This window comes from Sander lucioperca, chromosome 15, assembly GCF_008315115.2.
Source record: "Sander lucioperca isolate FBNREF2018 chromosome 15, SLUC_FBN_1.2, whole genome shotgun sequence".
NCBI classification, from domain to species: Eukaryota; Metazoa; Chordata; class Actinopteri; order Perciformes; family Percidae; genus Sander; species Sander lucioperca.
The window spans coordinates 2007717-2029047 of record NC_050187.1 but is presented as its reverse complement, the minus strand read 5'-3'; the positions used below and the strand labels follow the sequence as shown (position 1 = coordinate 2029047).

The 21331-nt window shown below is 43.7% G+C and overlaps 2 protein-coding genes across 6 annotated transcripts in view; one reads left to right on the top strand and one right to left on the bottom strand.

The window, feature by feature from the left end:
- The window catches only part of fancl (FA complementation group L), a 36934-nt gene extending 34237 nt beyond the window's left edge, over positions 1 to 2697 (top strand). Inside the window, exons 11-14 of the mRNA XM_031291142.2 lie at positions 348 to 429; positions 1289 to 1405; positions 2064 to 2135; positions 2471 to 2697. Of these exons, the coding sequence (XP_031147002.1) occupies positions 348 to 429; positions 1289 to 1405; positions 2064 to 2135; positions 2471 to 2503 (304 nt within the window). The 3' untranslated portion in view covers positions 2504 to 2697. The remainder of the gene's footprint in view (positions 1 to 347; positions 430 to 1288; positions 1406 to 2063; positions 2136 to 2470) is intronic.
- LOC116044102 (serine/threonine-protein kinase VRK1-like) overlaps positions 2040 to 21331 on the bottom strand; it is a 39442-nt gene continuing 20150 nt past the window's right edge. For all 5 annotated transcript variants that reach the window (XM_035992227.1, XM_035992228.1, XM_031291140.2 and 2 more), the window contains 6 exons: positions 18870 to 18990; positions 18216 to 18274; positions 9806 to 9984; positions 6916 to 7062; positions 3857 to 4042; positions 2040 to 3037 (listed from right to left, as the gene is read on the bottom strand). In XM_035992227.1, the coding sequence (XP_035848120.1) occupies positions 2618 to 3037; positions 3857 to 4042; positions 6916 to 7062; positions 9806 to 9984; positions 18216 to 18274; positions 18870 to 18990 (1112 nt within the window). In that variant the 3' untranslated portion in view covers positions 2040 to 2617. The remainder of the gene's footprint in view (positions 3038 to 3856; positions 4043 to 6915; positions 7063 to 9805; positions 9985 to 18215; positions 18275 to 18869; positions 18991 to 21331) is intronic.

The following is a 21331-nucleotide window of genomic DNA, read 5'->3' as shown; positions in this document are numbered from 1 at the left end:
CCAATCCTATTTTCTTTTCACCATTACAAAGAATCACTCTGATTATCACCCTGAAAAAAAACCACACACACACACACAATTACACTTCATTTTAAAGTAAAGTACATGTTTCAAATTTCAGAGGTTTCAACATTTGCCTCCTCGCATGACACGTCTTGAGGGAAAATCTTCCTCCACCACCGTTCCGTTTGAAGCGGCAGAAATGCTCGTTGGTTTTTGTGTGTGTGTGTTTTTTTTTTTTCTCCCACCAATGGTGAAAGTCTCCTAATCATCCTCCAGTGTCTTTGCAGGCTCATTTGCATGTGCTTAATTAGTGTGTGAAGAAGCTGTCTGTGGTCTGCTGGCAGGAACCCGGACTGCAGCGTCTTGCACAACCTCCGGGATGTTTTGGAGATCGAATTCCCGTCACCTGCCACCCACGAAAAATCTGTACGTGACACAGCTGCCCCCCTTTCCATTTCAAACATGTCCATTCCCACCACGGTTACCTCAAGGAGCTGTGGTGTGTGTGTGTGTGTGTGTGTGTGTGTGTTTACATCTATGCATGCATACTCCTGTTTGTGCGTCTCTTTGAGCTTCGAGTTATAAGGGGGCGGACATACACTATCGCCTATTTTTCTGTTTATTTCCATATTTCTCTTTCTCTCTGTTTAGTTTTTTTTTTTTCAATGCGGTGGGCACAAATTCTCCTTTTTAATTGGGTTGTTTACAGAAAAGATCATTTAGAATAACAAAGATGGCAATATTCTCTGCTCTGTCAAATCGCTTTAATCACGCGAAATCACTTATCTTTTTTTTTTTATTTATTTTTTTTAACACTCGTTCTTTCCCCTCCCCTCTCCGCGCACGGGTTAAAAGGGCGTCGTGTTTATCTGCTGTCGCCGCGGTGATTAATGCCTTAGCTTCATTAACATTCAGAGGAGTGCAAAAAAAGTTGAGTTGACCAGATGTTGATTTTTTTTTTTCTTTTTTTTTTTTTTTAACCTGCCATCCTCTCTCTTAATGGATCGCTCCAGAAAAACAGGAGCTTCTCATTATGCCAAAAATGCAAACGAGAGCAGAGAGAAAAAGGCGAGTTTGTGACGGTGTGACTGCAGAGGAAGGGAGAGCTCAGGGTGACACAGGGTGAGGTCAGCACTGGAGTTTAAACTAGGAGGATGTTTAACACTGAGTGTTTACACAGGAGCCAAATCTGTAGCCACAGTGTATGGGAGAAAGCAAGCTGAATATGTATTTCTCTCTCTCTCTCTGTGTGTGTGTGTGTGTGTGTGTGTATGTATGTATGTAGAGTTTCAGCGTTGAGTGTGGGATCTGTTACTCCTATCGTCTTGAAGCTGCGATCCCTGATCAGGTGTGTAATGACCCTCGCTGTGGCCAGCCCTTCCACCAGGCCTGTCTGTATGAGGTATGTACACACACACACACACACACACACACACACACACACACACACACACACACACACTCAGTCTCACACACTCATAATGTCTTTATATTTGAGACCAAATCCCAAAACTAAATTCTATGAGCCTCTCCCACAGGCGTGTGCACTACATTGTGTCGGAAAAAGTGAAAAAAACATTGAAAAAGATACAAAAACTAGACGGGCCAAAATGTATTGTCAACCTAAATTGATATGCGGGCCGGATCAAAATCTGTGAGGGGCCGGATTTGGTCCGCGGGCCTTAGGGGCTCTGAACAACTACTGATTTGAATGTTAGAATTAGGCCCGGAGACAACCACAGTGAATTTCATAAATAGCTCATTTTGAACATGCTTTATGCACATCGCTGTCACAGATTGAAAGAAATCAATGCCACTGCTGTAATGATGACGTGAGCGACGTTTGACTTACAAAAAGTGGCATGAAAGACTTAAAGTTCCACATAAAAGCCTTTTTAAAATGCTACGTGTCAGATAATCATGGATAAAGTGTGCATTAATACATGTACATTGAAACAAGTGTTATCACTTGACACCGACACATAGACATACATCCAGGGTAATGATTTGATGAAGTGGTCCCCCCCCCCCCCCCTTTCTTCTTTGTCCTTTTGCTTCAGTGGCTGCGAGCGCTGCCCTCCAGCAGGCAGAGCTTCAACGTCGTTTTTGGAGAGTGTCCTTACTGCAGCAAGGTACGTGTGCATCTCACAGCGTGACTGACAGCTGCCTCCGCCGGCCTTCATAAAGGCTTGCAGTCAGTAGACATTCAGCAGGCTTAATTAGCATGGCTTTGAACATCATGTCGGCTTCTCTTCTGCTGAAAGGCTGTTCACACAACAATACGCTGCATTCAGTCATGTGATAAAGGAGTACGATTCTGGATATCTGTCAGTGCAGCATGCTGTTAATTCAAAGACAGTTTTATTCATGTATATGTTTTTTTTTTGAAGTCCTTCATTCTTACAGTCCAGTCTGAAATGAGAGCTCACTTCTGAACACACAGAATAAACTTCTCCTTCTCTTTCAGCCTATTACTGTGAAAATGGCAGCCCAGAAGTGATGAGAAGTGGCTTTGTGTTCCTGTCGCCGCCACCTCGACTTTTGGGAAACCGCTTGAGAGACGATGCAGAAACTAGTAGACCCCTTACAGTACCGGGCCAAAAAGTTTTCTTGTTCAAATGGGTTTGAATGCACTACGACAAACAGAGAGAGCAGCGCCCAGGGAAAGGAAGACGCCCACAAAGAGAAACCAAGAAAACGGCCCCTTCCTCTGTGCTGGACCAGCTTCCTGTTCTGGACCTCTGACCGCAGACCCGTCCCATTCAGCAAAGCCGTGTCTGTGTTCGTAACACAGGTCGCCGTGGCAACGCTGTCGATGGCTGTGGCCTTCTCTGTGCTGGAGTGCTGGCTTGGCCCGAGGGTGAGCCTCCTTTAGACCGGCCCACCCCTGGTCGTAGTCTGCGTGTGTTCGACCGTTGGCGTCACACTTCGTCAATGTGCGTTTTCCCCTTTGCGCGTGGAGTCGTCCTTCCTGTCCCTCTGGTGTCACGGTGCGGGCGGCTGTTTTCCTGCCGCTCCCTTTGGGTTTAGTTTTCTGTTAAAGAGGTGTATGCTCTTTTAGAACTGACAATATAACCTTAAAGTGCTCATATTATGCTTGTTGGCTTTTTTCCTTTCCTTTATTGTGTTATATATCTTTTTTTGTGCACTTTATAGGTTTAAAAACTAAAAAAGCCCAAGTCCACCCCAAAGGGACTTACCATCTCCAACAGAAAACACTGTTCACAAACTGCTCCAAACAGCTCTATTGTAGTACAGCCTTTACTTCAGAGACAAACGTGGTCGCTTTGGAACACACGTTCTAATGCTCGCCTAGCTGCTAGCATGGCACGCCCTCATACTCTGCTTCTGACTGGCTAGTAGTCCTTACCTAGGTAGTGAGCATGTGTGACTCCCAACAAAGATGGAACCGAAGTGCGAGGTCTCACTCTGTAGCTAAAACAGAGAGCTCAACACACAGGGTGAAAAGAGGAGCTGCAGCAATGAGCAGTACAACAAATATGTTTTCTGAAAATTAAACAATGTAAACCTATTTTGGTACAACCTCTAAATACAATTATGAACCTGATGATGAGCATAATATGAGCACTTTAAACAACTCGACTGTAAAAAGTGAAAGATTGATTGACCAACTGAATGCTGGTGTATTTCTTTGTAACATTCTTGAGGAACTTGAGTCACAACAAGACGTTTGAAGGTTTTAAAACATCTTTTACAAAGGCTTATTGACAATAAAGTACTTGGTTGGAGCCGGTTTTGTAACATTCGTCTAAAGCAAGAGGTGTTAATACAGTTTTTACACAGCAAGTTAAAAGCAGTCATACGCGGCGCCTGGGCGGCTCTGGCCTCACACCTGTTTAGGCTGAGCTCTGGGGCCGATCGGAGGGCCTCTCAGATAGCATGCAGGGATGGGTCTGGGTCTGGCCTCCTCTTCCTCTTCCTCCTCAGTTTCCTCCTCCGTTTCACTGTCATCTTCTCCATAAGACACCACAGGTCTCGGCCTCAACGGTCTGCTGACAGCAGGCACGACTCCCTCCTCCTTGTGTGAGCAAACAGGAAAAAAATAGCAGTTCATTATTTTAGTTTGACTGGATTACTTGGTCTCATTGAGTTCAATGATGTGATTAACATGTATCTGTGTTTACACCCTAAATGTGCCCTGTTTTGAGGCCTGTACTACGAAGCAAGATTTGGCGTTAACGAGGTAACTTCAGGTTCAACCCAGGGTTTTGTGTATGACGACGGTGGATCACTTGTTACCGGGTTAAGTCGGCGTAACAAAAAAATGCAAAGCTAGACTGTGATTGGACAACCGGTGTTTTTGGGAAAGGGTTTAGGGAACACCAATGTTCCAACACCGTGAGGATCTGGATCTGTTCTGTTGGGGAGCAGGTTATGTTGGAGATTGGAGATCAACCGGTGTAAAAGCACCGCCTACCGACCAATCAATACTCGGTTGATAATGGCGTCACCGTTCTTTGAAGATCAGCTGGAGCTCGATGCGCGGAGAGAGAGAGGTGCGCTCAGAAAAGTTCAAACATTTAGAGACCGACAACCCCGTTAACATTCCCTGATGGGTATTTTTATGAAAGATATAGAGTTTCAGTGGAGGGAATTACGTATAGGCTATTTGTCGGCTTGTTGAGCCGCGTGTTGCCAAAGCGCACATCGGTTTGAATTATGTTTTTCTTAAGATTATTTTTTGGGGCTTTTCCCTTTTATTACATAGAGACAGTGGATAGACATGAAAGTGGGAGAGAGAGATGGGGGATGACACGCAGCAAAGGGCAGCAGGTCGGATTTGAACCTGCGCCACTGCAGGACTCAGCCAACGTGGGGCGAACGCTCTTACTGGGTGAGCTAGAGGCCGCCCCTGAATTATGTTTTTATATATTTTTTTGCTCTCACGATCGCTTACCACTGCCAGGGTTGCAACTGAAATAATAGGCTAAAGCAACGACAGTTTATGGAAAGCACAAATCTAATTATGGTCAGATCTTGTGCCTGACTGATGGGGAAGTGATATTGATAAGTGTTGTGATTTACGCATCTACAGCGTTGGCTATTTTTTTTGCCAGCTTTCCTTCCTGTTTTAGGAAGCAGCGACTGCATTGCGTTTTGCCTGTAAAACCGTGTCTGTGTTCTTCATATTTATGTAGAATTATAGTTTGCTCTTCTTATGTAAAATAGGCGGCTCTGGTTAATGTTTGCGATTGGTCGTGCTGTGCAAACACCGCCTCTTTTATGTGAACGTGTGCGCCGCTGGATTGGGAAACCCTGGGTTGACTGAACTAGTTGATAACCACCGTCGTGACACAGCTTATGCGGGACTGGTTGTTAGGTTAAGTGAAGCCGGGTAACAAAGAAATCCAGGCCATGTTGATCTTGATTCGTAGTACAGGCCTCTGGTTTAGTGAAAACTCTGGGTTTGATAACCCTGAGATCAGAGAAACTCTGGGTTTTCGGTGCATCGATACCAATTTTTGTTTTACACCAAGTACTTACATTTGGGTACTTGCCAACCGAGTACCAATATGAGTACTTAATAAAACCATTACAGTTCTAACAATTACTTGCATTATTTGATACAGGATATCCCCAGGGTTCTCCAAATTAAATGTAAGACTTTTTAAGACCTTTTTAACACCACCATGGAATTTAATGCCAACTTTACGGCCATATAATGGAATATCTGTGGATTTAAAGCCTGAGAAAAGAAGTACTTACTAAGTTACGTTACCTGAATTTAATAAAACATTTTTGTGAATTGAGTTTGTACGCTAATAACGTATTTGTCACGTTTAGAGCTTTTATGCTATGAAACTAGAAGTACAAAATGAAGTAAATTTAAACATTACCCACAAAATATTTATTTATGACATACTGGCATTTATATAACCCTACATAAGGACAAGAAAAAAAATGTTGACATTTTTAAAAGAAATTCAATACTTTTAAAGCCTTATTTTTCTAATATTAAATGAACGATTTTTGAACTACTTTTAAGACCATGTGGGAACCCTGTTCCGTGACATTTCCGGCTCTCTGCCTGCCTTCTGGAATAGACACCTGATGTAGGAGGTAGGCTGGGCCAAATTAAACGGCTTTTTTGTTGTTGTGATGATTGGTTGCCGTGTCTCGACACAAGTGCATCCTGGTATGTCGTGAAAGCATACAGCCTACATTATGGTTGGGCAATATTGAAATTCTACCGATGATATTGCTTGAAGAAAAAAACTAAATTATAATCCAAAAAAAAAAAAAAAAAGCTGAAGAGAGAAGCGCACATACACATAAATATTTATGGACTGGAGGCGCATACGTTGCATTAAACTATCAGTGGCCACAAAGTGGCAGTAAGCGCTATATTACACAAGGGCATGCTGAGATAAATAAAAAACAAGGCACTCTTGTTGAAAAGAATATTTAAAAGCCTTTGTTAATGCAGCTAATGCATAGCAAAAGGTTAAAAATAATACGCATTTCGGCACACAGGCCTTCTTTAGGTCTCTGTCTTCCCTTAATAGCGAATGGGTTGAAGGCGAGTGACATAATAATTCTTCAGGCCTAACATTTTGATTGTCCGGAAACAACGCTCTCACGCAGCCTTGCACTCGGCTGCAATATAAGCATGTTGGTCTCATTTGTAGTTGTGATACAACGAAATTATATTTGGAGTAGCGAAGAAAGAACTACAACAGAGGGAGCATGCGGGAGCATTTCCGTGAGAACATGTAGACCTGTTTAAAACGATTTTAGGCCTAGAACACAATTCTTCAGGGAATTTAAGGCCTATAATTTTGATTTAGAAATGTTAGACTTTAAGACTTTTAAAGACCCCGCGGAAACCCTGCTCATATATCGATGTGGATATAATATGGATACGTTGCCCAGCCCGATTTTAGCCCTTACCGGTTGTGACTGAGGTTTGGGGCGGGGTGGTCCTCTTATGTGGCGAGCTGGCGCCGGTTTAGACTTCATCTTCTCCTCCTCTTGTTCATCACCCAGCTCTGTGGCCACGGCCTTGGCTCTGGAGGGCCCTCTGGCTCGTCCTGCTTTCTGTTGAGACAATGCTTGGATGATTCGATCCGCAACGTTTCCGTGTCCTTCCCACTGTCCAACGACACCCATGCTCTTTTTACCACTGAACTCTTACCTTGCATTGTTAAAGCCCTTTACGCACGGGACCTCTAGCAGTTTGTAATACCTGCGGAAGTCTTCTGTGATCTTATCTCCTGTGCGAAGCTGCCATGTCTGTAATTTATCAACTAAAAACTCCGCTGCAAATGACCTACCAAGTTTCGCCAAACACAGAGGTTGTGTGATATTAGTCCAGAGGGATTCGGCATCTCTGTGACTCGGGGTTATATTGGCTGCGTTGGCAATTATCAATTATGAATGAAAGCCTTGCCATCATATGTGGGGGGGTAATGTCAGTAAGTTTAAGTAAAATACAGTCTTTGCTTATCCTGTGTGAGTGTGCTGCACGAAACACAGACTTCGGGGGCTAATTTGTTTGACACACACGAGGTCCCCCAGTAATACTACTGCCGTGCAAATAGCTTATGTTGCACAGATGTACAGTATTAGGTGCTGCTATGTTACCGTGTTTTAAAATTCCCCATGAAATTGAACCCAGTGTTGGCTGCTTTTGTACGGCAACTTCCTTCAGGTGGCACTAAAATGTCGGGTTGCTTTCTTTTGTTTGACTTTTCTTAAATAAAACTTTGCCCGACTATAATTATCCATAAAATGATATATTTATACAACACTAATGGCAAATGATTCAGTAAACGCGCCCGCTGGATGGCCTTTATCTCTGCTGACATTTACTCTCCGCACTACACCGCCAGTAAATGGCCACTTCTGTTTAACTAGGGATCAAACTGGCCAGCACTTTAGCATGGAAATTAAATGACACAAGGAGAGGAGAGCAAATCGGGAGCATAATTGGAGACGCCCTGTGCTGTGGAAAGTGTGCGTCATCAACTTCTTCAAATTGGGCCATTGAGAGGGCACTCGCCGGGCCCGAGGGGTCAAGAAGTGATCCTGGTGAGTTGGAGGGGGAATCCTTCTCCAGCTGTCCACCTGCCCAGCCCGTGGTTGGCCCACTCATTGGTGGGTGGGAGCAGGTTAATCCTGCCCTTTACTGCTGTCACGTTCCTGCACTCTGGGGGGGTTAAGAGCCTCAACGGAGGGAACGGGAATCTTTGTGACCGACACTTGAGTTGTTGAATGTTCGCTGAATGCAACCCCGCCGAGTGACTGCATTTATGTTTTAAATAAAAACCAGTTATCAGATGCTTCAAACTAATAAGCTAATAAGTGTTTACACTTTCTGTAGCAAGGACACATACACCCCCTAAAGCACAACACATTTTCTATACAACACCATACATAAATTCCACACTGCTTTATAGTCTACTGTATGTGCTCCATACCCACTTTAAAAATGTATATAGGATATAGAAATATTAATACTTATTGTATCAGAAAGAAATAAGTATAGCATACAAGATGTACATACAAAAAAACAGCCACGCAAACATCTCCAAGCACGTTAGGCTGCGTAAAGCCCCGAGAAGAATAGTTCCAGTTTTACGGGGGCTAGCCTTTGACAAGCTCTGGTTTCGCAACCCGGTCTCACGGCAGTTCGTGTAAATGTCACGCTATTTTTAATCTATTGATACGTGTTCACGGGGACGTTTTTTACGTGGTGGCCAGCACGAAATACCCTACAGGGAAAGGACGCCTCACATGCCGGGAGACAGCCGAAAAGGACGCCTCACACGCCGGGAGACGGCCGCGGGGGACGGCCACTGGGGACGCGACTACGGGGTGAGGATGCCTCACACGCCGGGAGACGGCCGAAAAGGACGCCTTACACACCGGGAGACGGCCGCGGGGGACGCGCGACAATAACGGGATGGCGGAGGTTGGGTTTAGGAAAAACACTACAGGGAGAGGACGTCTCACACGCCGCGCGACAATAACGGGACGGCTGTGATTAGGAAGACTACGGGAAACAAAACGCCACACGCGGGACGGGAAACAAAACGCCACACGCGGGACGCGATCCCCGCTCGCCCGCTGAAAGTCCTGTGTTGTTTGACCCATCCACCACCACGACCAGCCTCCCTACACGGATTTTCAGCTCTTTATACTACTCCCTACCATTTTCGTGCTGTGAACACGCAATATGCTTCCCATTGAAATACATTACTTCACATTTTCGTTACTGTTCATTGGACTGTCATACCTTGCTGCATTTCCAGTTGAATTAACAAGAGCTGACTGACGAGTAGTACATGACAGGGGGATGACGACATATTGAATGTATGAATCTCTGTTGTTATTACAGTGGGTCACAATTTTCATGGGCAGCAAATGCAATAGCTGGGCAGGCCACCCCAATGTGTTTTGTGACTATTTGACTCGAGACAATATGGAACTCGACTTAAACCAGTCACATCTGTAAATGAGTGGGCGGCCTAACACCTGGATTCCACTGGGCGCAGCTGCACCGCGGCGGTCGGAGCTAACTCTAGACGATGCTTGTGATTCCACCAGACGCACCGCAGCGTGTTCCAGAAGTAGCTCCGCTCCCCTTAAAATACGTGCCTGAGCCGTGGGGCACTGCACGGAGCAGATAGAGCCCAACAGTTATCCAAATAAACACACTGTATTTTAGATTGGATATTGAAGGATGGTGTTGGCTGTGCAGCCTCAACTCAGAAGCAGGGTGATAAAAAATCCCCTTGTTGCATCCTTCAACAGGCCCCTGACCTCGCCATGTTCTCACCTTTTCCCTGGCGGGGAGGTCTTGTCCCTTGGTGGTGGACTCCCCTGAAGCTCCTTGCGGCATGGAGAAGTCCAGTCTTCCCGTGACGTCACTGGCCAACAGCTGTTTGATGTGCTGGTAGTTTGGCTTATCGTGGTAGTCCAGAGTTTTCACATACCTGAGTAATGCGGCCACCTCATCTGAAGACAGGAAGAGAGTAAACGATCGACAACAAGTCAAAGATTTAAGTCAGAATGTTTGAAGAAAATAACGGACCAAGCCAGAGCAATCAGGCCATTTGATAATGTGTGCCATCTGTTGCACAAGCCATTATCAGACAATGGTTTAGTTCTCAATTCGGATACTTCCGTGAGTACACTCACATGTCGTACACTGTGTACGCTATGCACTCACTTGTGTAGTTTGTAAATTTCGACAGGGCAGTGTTTTCTCAAATCGCGCCAGCCGTTATGCACTGACCAGAAAATTACTCTTCTTTTGTTTAACTGTAAATTGCGGCCAGGCGGAGCATTACCTCCACCTATTGTTGTCCGCCCGGCTTAAACCAATCACAGTCGTCTTGGGCGGTGCTAAACATCGGAGAAAAGCCGCGGTGCCGCTGCAAAATAGGCTCGGAAGGAACTTGTTTTGGTGGAACGTGTAAGTTTCAAAGTTGTTTTAGTCGTGCGAGAGAAAACTCAGATTGGACAGATAGTCTAGCTGTCTGGATTTACCCTGCAGAGATCTGAGGAGCAGTTAACCATAGTCCTCAGAAACCCACAGGAGTTTAAAAAATTACAACACAAAGGAAGCCCAAGGCAACGGATATCCGGCCTAAATGAGTGAAATCCGGCAAACTTTCTGGTGGCAACGGAGCAATCCCGGAAATGGAATGTCAGGGATATAGACTACTCACTAACTGATGGCAGTATAGTGGTACTTCTTGAAAAAAAAGTACATGTATACTGTATTAGGGGTGTGACGAGACACTCAGCTCATGAGACGGTTTGTTTATACCGATCATAATCCTCTAACTTTTCTCCACTCACTCCAAAATCCAAATCAGCGGCTTATGCGTTGGTGTCTTTTCCTCCAACCATTTCATTTAGACATACGACATGTTAAAGGAGTTGAAAATACGGTGGCTGATGCCATGTCCAGAGCTATGACTATTTAAGTGACTTGGGTTTGCTTCATGTAGTATCTTTTTCTATTCGTTTGGTGGTAGTCTCTCTTAAATTGCTTCCTACAGGTACCAAGGTTGCTCGGAGGGTGACCTTGATGGGTAAGCTATGAGGGCGTCTGCAGGTTGTATTGACATACACAGGTTCAAAGTGATGTTCCAGAGTCATATTGTTGAAGATCTGAAATTTGAATTTTGAGTTGTTTTTTTTTTTATAATAGCTAGAGTTACATGTTGAAATAGTGAGGACTCCCATCTTAAGGGTGGGGGTGTGACGACCCTTCCCAATTTGCCTGCCTGTTATGTTTGCTCCTTTGTCTGCAGGAACTGGGAGTGGGCGGGCAGGTGGAGCTGGGAGGGTTGTCTGTACCTGGCCATCTGGGCGTGGCTTACAGAAGGCATAAAAGACTGCCCTCGTGGGAGTCTCACTCTCTCTCAGCTGCTCCTACTGCATCCATCCACCATTTTGTTCGGTTTGTTGCACCTTACAACACACATCACATCATTCATTCACTCATCCACACATGGCAAACACGACTGATGTCTCCTACATTTACACACCCCACTAGTGTATTTATGTTGAGTTAATTTGTGTTATTAGTATATTTAGTTAAATAAACTACTTTTTGATTAACTTATCTGTGTGTGACCTCCCTTTTGTTGCCGGCCTTGAGCCAGACGGTAACATGTATAACTAACCTCTTCAGCCCTAAAAACTGCAGCGCCCCTCTCTCCTCCCAAACCCGTCCCTATAACCTATTAACACAAATAATGATTCATTTCTCACACTGCACAAACTTTTATTCTTGTATTTGTATCTTATTCTTTTTAGCCAGTTTCATTTTCATGACCGTTTTTGAATTGCTCTTTCATGTTTTATAATTGCCTTGTTGCTGAAAGGTGCTATAGAAATAAAAAGTTCCCTTGGCATGCCCTACACCCACAGCCTGTCAGTCAGTCACCAGGACATATGAACGCTTTTGTCTTGTGCCTGTCAGTCACTAGGGCAATAGAGAACCTGTCTACCTCTGAAGTGTAACATTATTATTATAATATTATATATTATACAGTGATCTTGCCATTATATTATATTATATATTATATTATATTGCAGTAAATGGTGTCTGCGTGAAGTTTTGAGAAGTGTAACCACACTTGTGTCCGCTTTACCGGCATTGCCGTGTCTCACTGTGACTTTAACAAACTGCAGAGGCAAATGTAACTTATGGAGGAAATATTTATTCATAATTCAAATTGAAAGTCCAAAGAGAAATTGAAAGTCCAAAGAGAAAACGAAGCGAGATCAAATTAAAAATATTATTTTTTTTTAATTTTCCATTTGGCTTTTCCATTTGGATTTAATATTTGGCTTTTGAATTTAAATTTAACATTGGCTTTTCCATTTGGATTTAATATTTGGCTTTTGAATTTCAATTTAACATTGGCTTTAATTTGGATTTAATATTTGGCTTTTGAATTTCAATTTAACATTGGCTTTTCATTTGGACTTGACACATGTCAATGTAAATGAGGAGGCGTGGCCCAAAGGTTGGTGGGAGGGTCTGAAACAAAAGGGGTGCAGAGGCACCTTATGACCAGCAGGGGGAGCTGACTGCTGGGGAGCTCACTGTTGAGGAGCATCTGTCTGCAGCTTGGCCACCAGGCTGGCTTATCCTCTTATTTCACATGATAGAAACTGATGATGTAGGCTAAACACAAACGACATTTCAAGCAACAACAGTGAAGTTTTCATGTAGATACTATAATTGGGCCCGTGACTAGATTAGGACTCTATTTAAAGCTGATTCTGGTTTCCAACTTCGCCCCAGGTGTGTCTGTTTAAAACACGGACGGAGACAACTTCTCTCTTTTGATGTTTTATTTAATTAAGCAACAGTATTAGTACATGGGTGTGGGTAGCTCTGCTACGTGTGTTTGTGTGTTGTCAGATCTCGAGGACGAGGACACACACACACACACACACACACACACACTCTCAACCGGGTAGTCATCGTCCGAACTGCGACCTCTCCTTTTTTATTTCTCTCACTTTTTTCTCCGGGTGGTGCGCGCGGTGTGAGGTGCGTGTCCGCGCTATTCTCCGACACATACTCACATCACTCCTGATTGACGTCCTTTTGTACAGTCTGTGTACTTTTTCGTTCATTTGATTTCCGATTTTGAAACGATATCCAAATTTGAAAAATGGGTCATTTTAAACCTTGTTAATATTGATCCAAATGGAAAAGCCAATGTTAAATTTAAATTCAAAAGCCAAATATTAAATCCAAATGGAAAATCCAAATGGAAAATTAAAAAAAAATAATATTTTTAATTTGATCAATGGAAAATTTAAAAAAAATAATATTTTTAATTTGATCTCGCTTCGTTTTCTCTTTGGACTTTCAATTTCTCTTTGGACTTTCAATTTGAATTATGAATAAATATTTCCTCCATAGTAACTTTCGCTCCGTCCGAACCGCAGCTCTGTGCGTGTGCGTGTGTGTGTGTGTGTGTGTGTGTGTGTGTGTGTGTGTGTCGGAGCTGAGCCCCGCTCTCTGTGAAAGATCCAGACGCCGGTTGATTTATGCATTGGTCCTCGGTAGTACCAACGTAATTCTGCACTTGCGTATCGCTAATCTCGCGGGACGAGATCTCGTCATCACACCTCTAGCATGTATTACATTTGTGTAGTTTGTGTTTCGTCCTTTCAATACTAAACTCTGTAGCTTCCTCGTCCGCCACATTCAGAAGCATAAAGTGGTCCGCGGCTTCCCCTCCGTAGCCAAAGATGGCGACCGTTGAGTGCGAGCAGTGTCTATCGTTCCACACCTTACATCCATGTTCCACACTTCCAACGTTTTGACCACACTTTGTCAGTGTGAATGCACTATGTACTCAAATAGCAAGTGTAAGTACAGAAGTACACAGCAATATAGGGCTGCACAATTAATCAAATTTTAATCACGATCACGATTTTGGCTTCCCACGATCAAATTCACGTGATCGAGCGATATTTAAAATGCTTCATTCAGTTCATAGAACGCTCCGTAAACCACTCTCTGATCACGTGCCTCCATGAGCCAATCAGAGTTGTTCACTGCACCGCGCAGCTTAGTTTAGATCAAAGAATTTCTAGATGTAGACGGTCAGAGGACAGAGTAATGTGAGGAAAATGCCACAACAGAGAGCAGTCGATCATAAATCGTCACAAGGTTTACCAGTTTACCAGTAAATTTAGCTATTTAGTCTGTGTTGTTTTTCAGACAACAGCAGTGACCAGTGCTAGTTTGAGTCTTTTAGCTCATAGCTTTAGCGGCAGACTGTTGTACGTCCCGCTATTGGAATCCTCTAACAGTAAAATACAGTCACACTTTACACCGTTTAGCTGTCAGCATTTTAGCTGTGTTTAATCCAGTTACTACTGTAGCTAACGGTAGGCTAACATTAGCTGCTGTGTAACGTGTTATTAGTGTTTACTAGCGTGACATGCAGCGATGTTTCTGTTGCCTCCAACGTCTGTTTTGGAGCACCAGAGTGCAATGCAGACATTTTAAGTGGCACCGTAATCCGCGTTGCTATTTCGTCCGGTAGATACCGGTAGGATTTTAACATGCGCCGTTAACATGAACAGAAAATTGCGTTGCCTGTATCTTTTCACAGCAAACGTGCATGTTTGGAAAGCAGTCGCACAACAGCTGAAATGGCATACTCCTTCATAGTTTCCTTCAACAAAGGAGGAATGTAGCACAATATGGATGTGAAAGCAGTTATAATTAGCCTATGTGACAATAAAATTTGTTTTGGTTAAAATCAACAAATAATCGTGATAATTAATCGTGATCAATATATTGATCAAAATAATGGTGATTATCATTTTGGCCATAATCGTGCAGCCCTACAGCAATACTATTTTATCTTTAGTAAAGCTGAATCCTCGGTATGAAATCTTTTCTGGGACACTTGAGTCATGCAGCGGCAAAGGCAGGATGAACCTGAAGGTCTCACAGTCCAGATAATACACTGCTGGCAATGTATCTCCCCACAGAGATTAGGCATACGCACAGCTATGGATATGCATAGTGTTTGTGTGTGTGTGTCACATACACAGCCATGATGCATCACACACTGGCCAGACAATGTGTATGACACATACTGCGGTAGTCCTTGTAACACACACACACACACACACACACACACACACACACACAGTTGATGCATACCCTGGCTCTTATCTGTGGCGGGCAGCCGGGCCTTGTCAGCAAAGGAGCACCCGGTCCCAAACATACATCACACACTAAGCCCTCACACAGGTGTGACCTCTCCTTATAAAAGGCGTGAGATAAAACACGACAAACTTTGAAAGGCGTGTCAATGGGACAGCCTATTAATTGGTACAAAAGTTATTCAGGAGCTTCGGGGGACTGAGGGAGAAACGGAGTGTTGTACTGTGGGTGGAAAGCTTTGGCAGGAGGAGGATTTAGTCTGAATCATTGTTCTTTTTTTGGGGGGGGGCTTTTCTGCCTTTAATTTTTGACAGGACAGCTAGGTGAGAAAGGGGAGAGAGAGAGGGGGAAGACATGCAGGGAATTGTCACAGGTCGGATTCGAACCCTGGACCGCTGCGTCGAGGCATAAACCTCTCAGTACATGTGCTGCTGCTCTACCCACTGAGCCAACCCGGCCACGTTTGGACTCGTTTCTACAGACTTTTGGACACAGACTGTAAAAATAGTGGAAGTAGCGGAGAGACGTCACCCGGCAGTGTGTGGACTGCCGTTTTGAGGCCTCAAGTTTTGCCAAATTGGTCATCGACATCACGTTGTTTTTTTTTAAACCGGACGAGACGATTTTTTGACAAGAGGGTGGAGCTGGGGAAGGAAAGAAATGTGACTATGCAAACAGATGCTTTGATCTAACTTATAGGCCATAGGCTATCCGAATCCACATCCCTCCCCAGGTTTTATAAAAAAAAAAAAAAAAGCCACAAACTGCGGTGTACACTACAGTGTACGATTGAAGTGCAGACTTTCCTCCCTGTGTTTGCTGATGTAAGGATACAGCAAGTGTTGCGTTGAAGTTTCTCGCGGCTATATAGATCAGCTAAAAATGCCGCGGGTACTTTCCACAGTGGATAAAGGAAATAGAGAACATACCGCAAACCCAGACGGAGTACTGAAGGACAATGAAAATTGAGCGGAAGTACGTAGGAGGGCAGAGCCAGGCTACATTTTAGATGCTAACTGACAAATTCACAAAGGGGAAAACGTGAAAAAAAACATTATTTAATTGAAAATTATCCTTGTTTTTAATGCTTTTCATGATTATTTTTTATGACTGGAAACAGTCTTAAATATGTTGTCTATGCATACAGGAATCTTGTTGCATAACAGCTAGTGATGGCCAAATAAAGCTTCATTAAGCTCTGTGAACCATTGTATTTATTTTCTGAGCCCAAACATGGCACTCCTGGTTTAAAAAAAAAAAAAAGAAGAAAAAAAAGAAATGGTTAAAAGCACATTAGTGTGCTTTTAACCATTTGTTCAACAGAGAGCGCTATCTATTGGGCTCAGAAAGTAAAGAAAATGATTAACAAAGCTTCAATCACTAAAAACAGCCATAACCCATAACCCCTGTGCATGTCAGCCATAGACTGTATATTAACAGTCTATGTCAGCACACTAGCTGAATTAGTCTTGGCTCTGCCCTTTACTCTAGATCTCCCTTAAAAGAACGGAAGATTAGACTGCAGAATTTAGTATGCAGAAACTTTACTTTTAATGGAGTAGATTTGCATTGCTGTGTTGCTACTTTCACTTAAGTAAAGGATCTGAATACTTCTTCGACCACAGTTTCAAATCATAAATACAAGCAGTTCCTCTCCTCAACAGGCTTGTTGTCTTATAGTGCGCTCCATTTACCTCGGAACTCGGAAGCCGGAGCTGGGAATGACGTCACACCCGAGTTGACTGCGTTCCATTTACAAGTCGGATTTTTCATTGTGGGGTTAGCTCTAGCCAGGTTAGCCATTGTTAGCAATACCAATAACAACGGATTACGTTTTTTGTGTATACAAACAGCGTAACAACATGTCTACAGATAGAAGTTGGACGGGACTGTGTGTACGACTGATTTAGTGGGATACAAATAAGACAGAAGTGCTTATAAAGAGAGATGCACCGATTAACAGGTAATGGCAATAAAATAAATATAGCCTTAATGCAGTATAAAGATATTTCTCAAAACACACACACAGGCCTGTTTGAATGTCAACAGTAACGTTACCTGAAAACAGCGTGTAGTTCCTTTTTTAGCAATTTTGCTTTATGTGTCATTGTGCATAAATATGAACACTACCGTTGCTGTCAACGGGCTTATCTGCTAACGTTAGCTACCGACGGTTACCTCGGAACAATCCAGCAAATAGACGGTATTTTAATGTTGGTTTGGAGCGGTATGCATCCCCACTAACCTGGAAAGCGTTTTAAACAGTAACGTTAATACAGCGCGTTTTTTTTAATACAGCTTCTCCTACAGCGGTCAGCGAGGCGGCAGAGGGACCACAGCATTCGCTAACGTTAGCTTCTTGTCTCATCTGGGGTCTGATAAACAGTACATTCATCGAAGTCAGTGTGCCCAACGCCATTTTCTGATAAACTGTAGCTGTCATATTTCACGGGACCCGCATGAGTGCGGTTTTCACGTTCCAGTTTTTCAGCCTCAGAGGGGAGAGCGGGGGAGCGGCTGACTGTTCGCCTGAGATAAGTAGAGCAGACGGCTCTGCAGAGCCGTGTATAATTACGACTTTATGACATTTCATAAACAGCTGATTGAGCGGCAGTGCGCCGCTGCTACATGCATATAGCGGAAACCCTGCGTGTGCATGTGTGGTGCTGATGTTGCGCGATGTTAATCATGCGGTGCCGGAGTGAATTTGACCGGCATAAAATCGGCATATGTCAGACTGACCGGCAGGTCAATTCCGGTTCCCGGCCAGTCAATCGGTGCATCTCTACAATAAAATGTATGTTACTGTAGCTTTCGTTACTGTTGATGCACGGAGCAGCCATGTTGGATTTTGAGCTCGGGGTTGTCCGAGTTCCGGGCTCCGAGGTCAGGGGGCACGTTTCCGACTTTGACCTCAGAAAATCCAACTTCTGAGTACAAGTGAAACGCACCAATATTACTTCCAAATTCTCCATTTATCGTAAGAAGTGTAAATGACGTCCTGTGGCCCGCCCGGGCTTACCTGTGCTGGCTCCACTCATCGACAGCTGCAGGACTGAGTCTGGCAGATTATCCATCAGCCTGAGGAAGGAGGAGGAGGAGGAGGAGATAAAACAGTGAGGACAGAAACATTATGAGATGGAGGTCACTTATTTGTTTTAATTATTTGTTGGGGAGTGAGGCGACGGCAGCGGGGTGCGCTAGCTCGCTTATTTAGGATTAGATGAGTAAACTACGACACACATTATGTAGCGAATTCAATCATAGGGAAGCCCAGCGCTGTTACAGTCACACTAAAAATAACTTTGAGTGTTTTGAATGTTGTAACGCTATATCCAGGGATGTCATGTGAATAAAAATATGCTTCGGCATGAATTAATGTAAATTAATCGCATAAATCAATAACTGCCATGAGAAGTATTTAAATATTCAAATGCATTTTGGTAGATGAGTAAATTAATACATAGACATTATTAGGGCAGGACTCCATTTCAGCTCAGTGCAAGTCTTTGATACCCAAATAATTACCCACCGGCTCTTGTGTACTTGAGCAAATGAAGAGTATAAATTGTAGGAGGATAAGTAAGGACACATCCCTTGAGAGTAGTACATGGCTACACGTTTCGTTACCGGTCATTAAGTCACGGCTGTAGAAACCGTACAAGTGACGACCGACCTGGCCTTGGCCTCCTGGACCTGAGTTGGGTTCTTGAGAACTTTGTCCCAAGGCAGAGACCCGCATAACCAGTGAAGAAGACAAAAACCCAAAATCTGGAGGTCGCCACGTCTAGATGGAGCTATAAAGAGACAGAAAGACAAGGTTGTCAGAAGATCCAGATTCCATCTTAATAGTCAAGATTACTCAAGGCTACTGTGCTACCGGCGGTCAAAGCGGCTCCGGTGAGCGAGCGGAGCTGTGTTTCCACCGTAAGGTAGCAGATTCAATTCAATGTTATTGTCATTGACACGATGTGCAGGCTAACAGGAGGAGAAAGGGGCAGAGGGGAAGGATATGGCTGAAGTTGCAAAAACAGCCAGTGTATCGTGTCTCAAAAGAAATGTCAAAGACGAGAGCTTGTCTCGCTTTTTGGTTCCTTTTCCATCATAGTGTATAAAAATGCAGAGCAGTGAGGAGGAGACAGACATTTCATACACCAGATGTATAGAATGTGGACCTGTCGATGCGTATTCGACCCGCGTTGGACCCGTTCATGTAAGTCAGCCGTCACCGTGTTTGTCACTGTAAAGACTCCGGTCTGAAGATTCGCTCACTGTGGATTTCCACTGGATGCGGAACGTCTGCGAACTGTCTCCGCTGCGGAATGGCTGCGTGCTCCGCCGTCCGTCAATACCCACTAGGTTCGGATTTGTGGCGGCACGGCTGCGGCCATGACTGACAGCTGTAGTCATGAGGACCCACAATATCTCGCAAATTCACGTAGAGTAGAACCACAAAACCAACAAGTTTGTTTCCATCCAGAGGAGTAGAAGGGAAACAACTCTGTGCTGTGTTTTCAAGGTGTAGTGCAGGGAAATATGATCCGCCGTGAGCACGGTGTATTTTACTTTGAAAATTAACCGGATTTTTATTTTATTTCTGTGCTCGACTTCCTGTCTATCTGCCGTGTGCTGAGTTGCTGTGGACTAGAATAGAAGCTCTGCGTATCTGCTCCGGAGGGCTGCGGACCGCCGGAGCTGGGACGGAGTAGGGAAGCAGACGTTCCGCAGTCAGTGGAAATACACACATTGACTTTAATGGAAACCTATTGACTCCGTCGACGTTCCGGAGACGTTACGCATCCAGTGGAAATTGCCGGTCATACACTCCACTGATAAACCAGAGGACAGTAACAATCAGATTCATGCTCAAACTAAGTTTTTGGGTCACGTTAACACTTCAGTCCACACTCGCACGCTGTCTCTCTCAAAGTCATCTTACCTGTATTTATTCAAGTATTTAGTTCAGATTTTTTGAAGTGGGGTTGTATGAGCAGGGTTCAACAGTAAGGGTTGCCCGATGGCCCGGGGAAAGTGAAACGATCACGTCGGGCAAGTAAATAAACAAGTAAACAACCCAGTTACCAGTTCGATCATCATCGCATCATAATCATTTGATTTGAATCAATAATTGTGTTGGCGCATGATGCTTTTGACGGGGGTTTTTTCGACATTATTCTACACTTTTGATGCTTTCAACTTTTGACTTTTTTTGACATTTTTGTTTACATTTTTGACGCATTTTGTCTTACACTTTTTTGACTTTTTTTTGAAGTTTAAAAATGTTTTTGATATTTTTTGACGTGGTTTTCCATGGCTTTTCGCCCCATTGTTTTCAAACTTTTTTTTCCAATGTTTTTCCTAAAAAAAATAAATAAATAGTTTAAAGGTCAGTAAAAATTGACTTTTGATTTTTTTTTTTTTTTTTTAACTTGCCTGAGCAGACAAGTAAAAAAAATACCTTCGTGTTGAACCCTGATGAGGTACTTATCCATAGTCATTGTATAATACAGTAACAATTTTAACCGATTAATACTACCTATAAGTAATACAAAAAAGGATTGCATGTTAAAAAAATAGGCTATACAATCTATTACAGGGGTGTGCCGACTGCCATCTACTGTAAAATTGTTATTGTCGGTTAATGGTTCTTGAGGGTACAAAGACTTTTCGTGAATTGTAACCCAAAAGAAAAAAATCATAATCAGAACTTTGGAATTTGATCAGGGAGGCAGGTATAACGACATAATTCCATATGAGGGATACCAGTGCGATATCCCATGTACTAAGACTTCTTTAAGAACGAATCTAGAGTGTGTTTGCGTCTTGTTGCGAGTGTGTGATTGCAGGGGTCTACATTAATGTGTAAGGTCTATCAATACTTGTCGACCAAGTCCATCCGGAGGGGTCGAGCCCAGGGAGTTTTAGCAGCTCAATACTGTAACGGCTGCCACACGTCTCCGGAGAAATTACCTATCGACTGGCTCCATCAGAGGGGAGAAATCTCCTCCCTGAGCCGCGGCCAGCATTGATTCTCCTCAGCCAACCGGCTGGTCTAAAGAACAAGTGTGGTCACTGCCACACAGGACCAGATAACATGGAATGGGTGAGAAATTTGTATTATAAGAATGCCATTTTTTT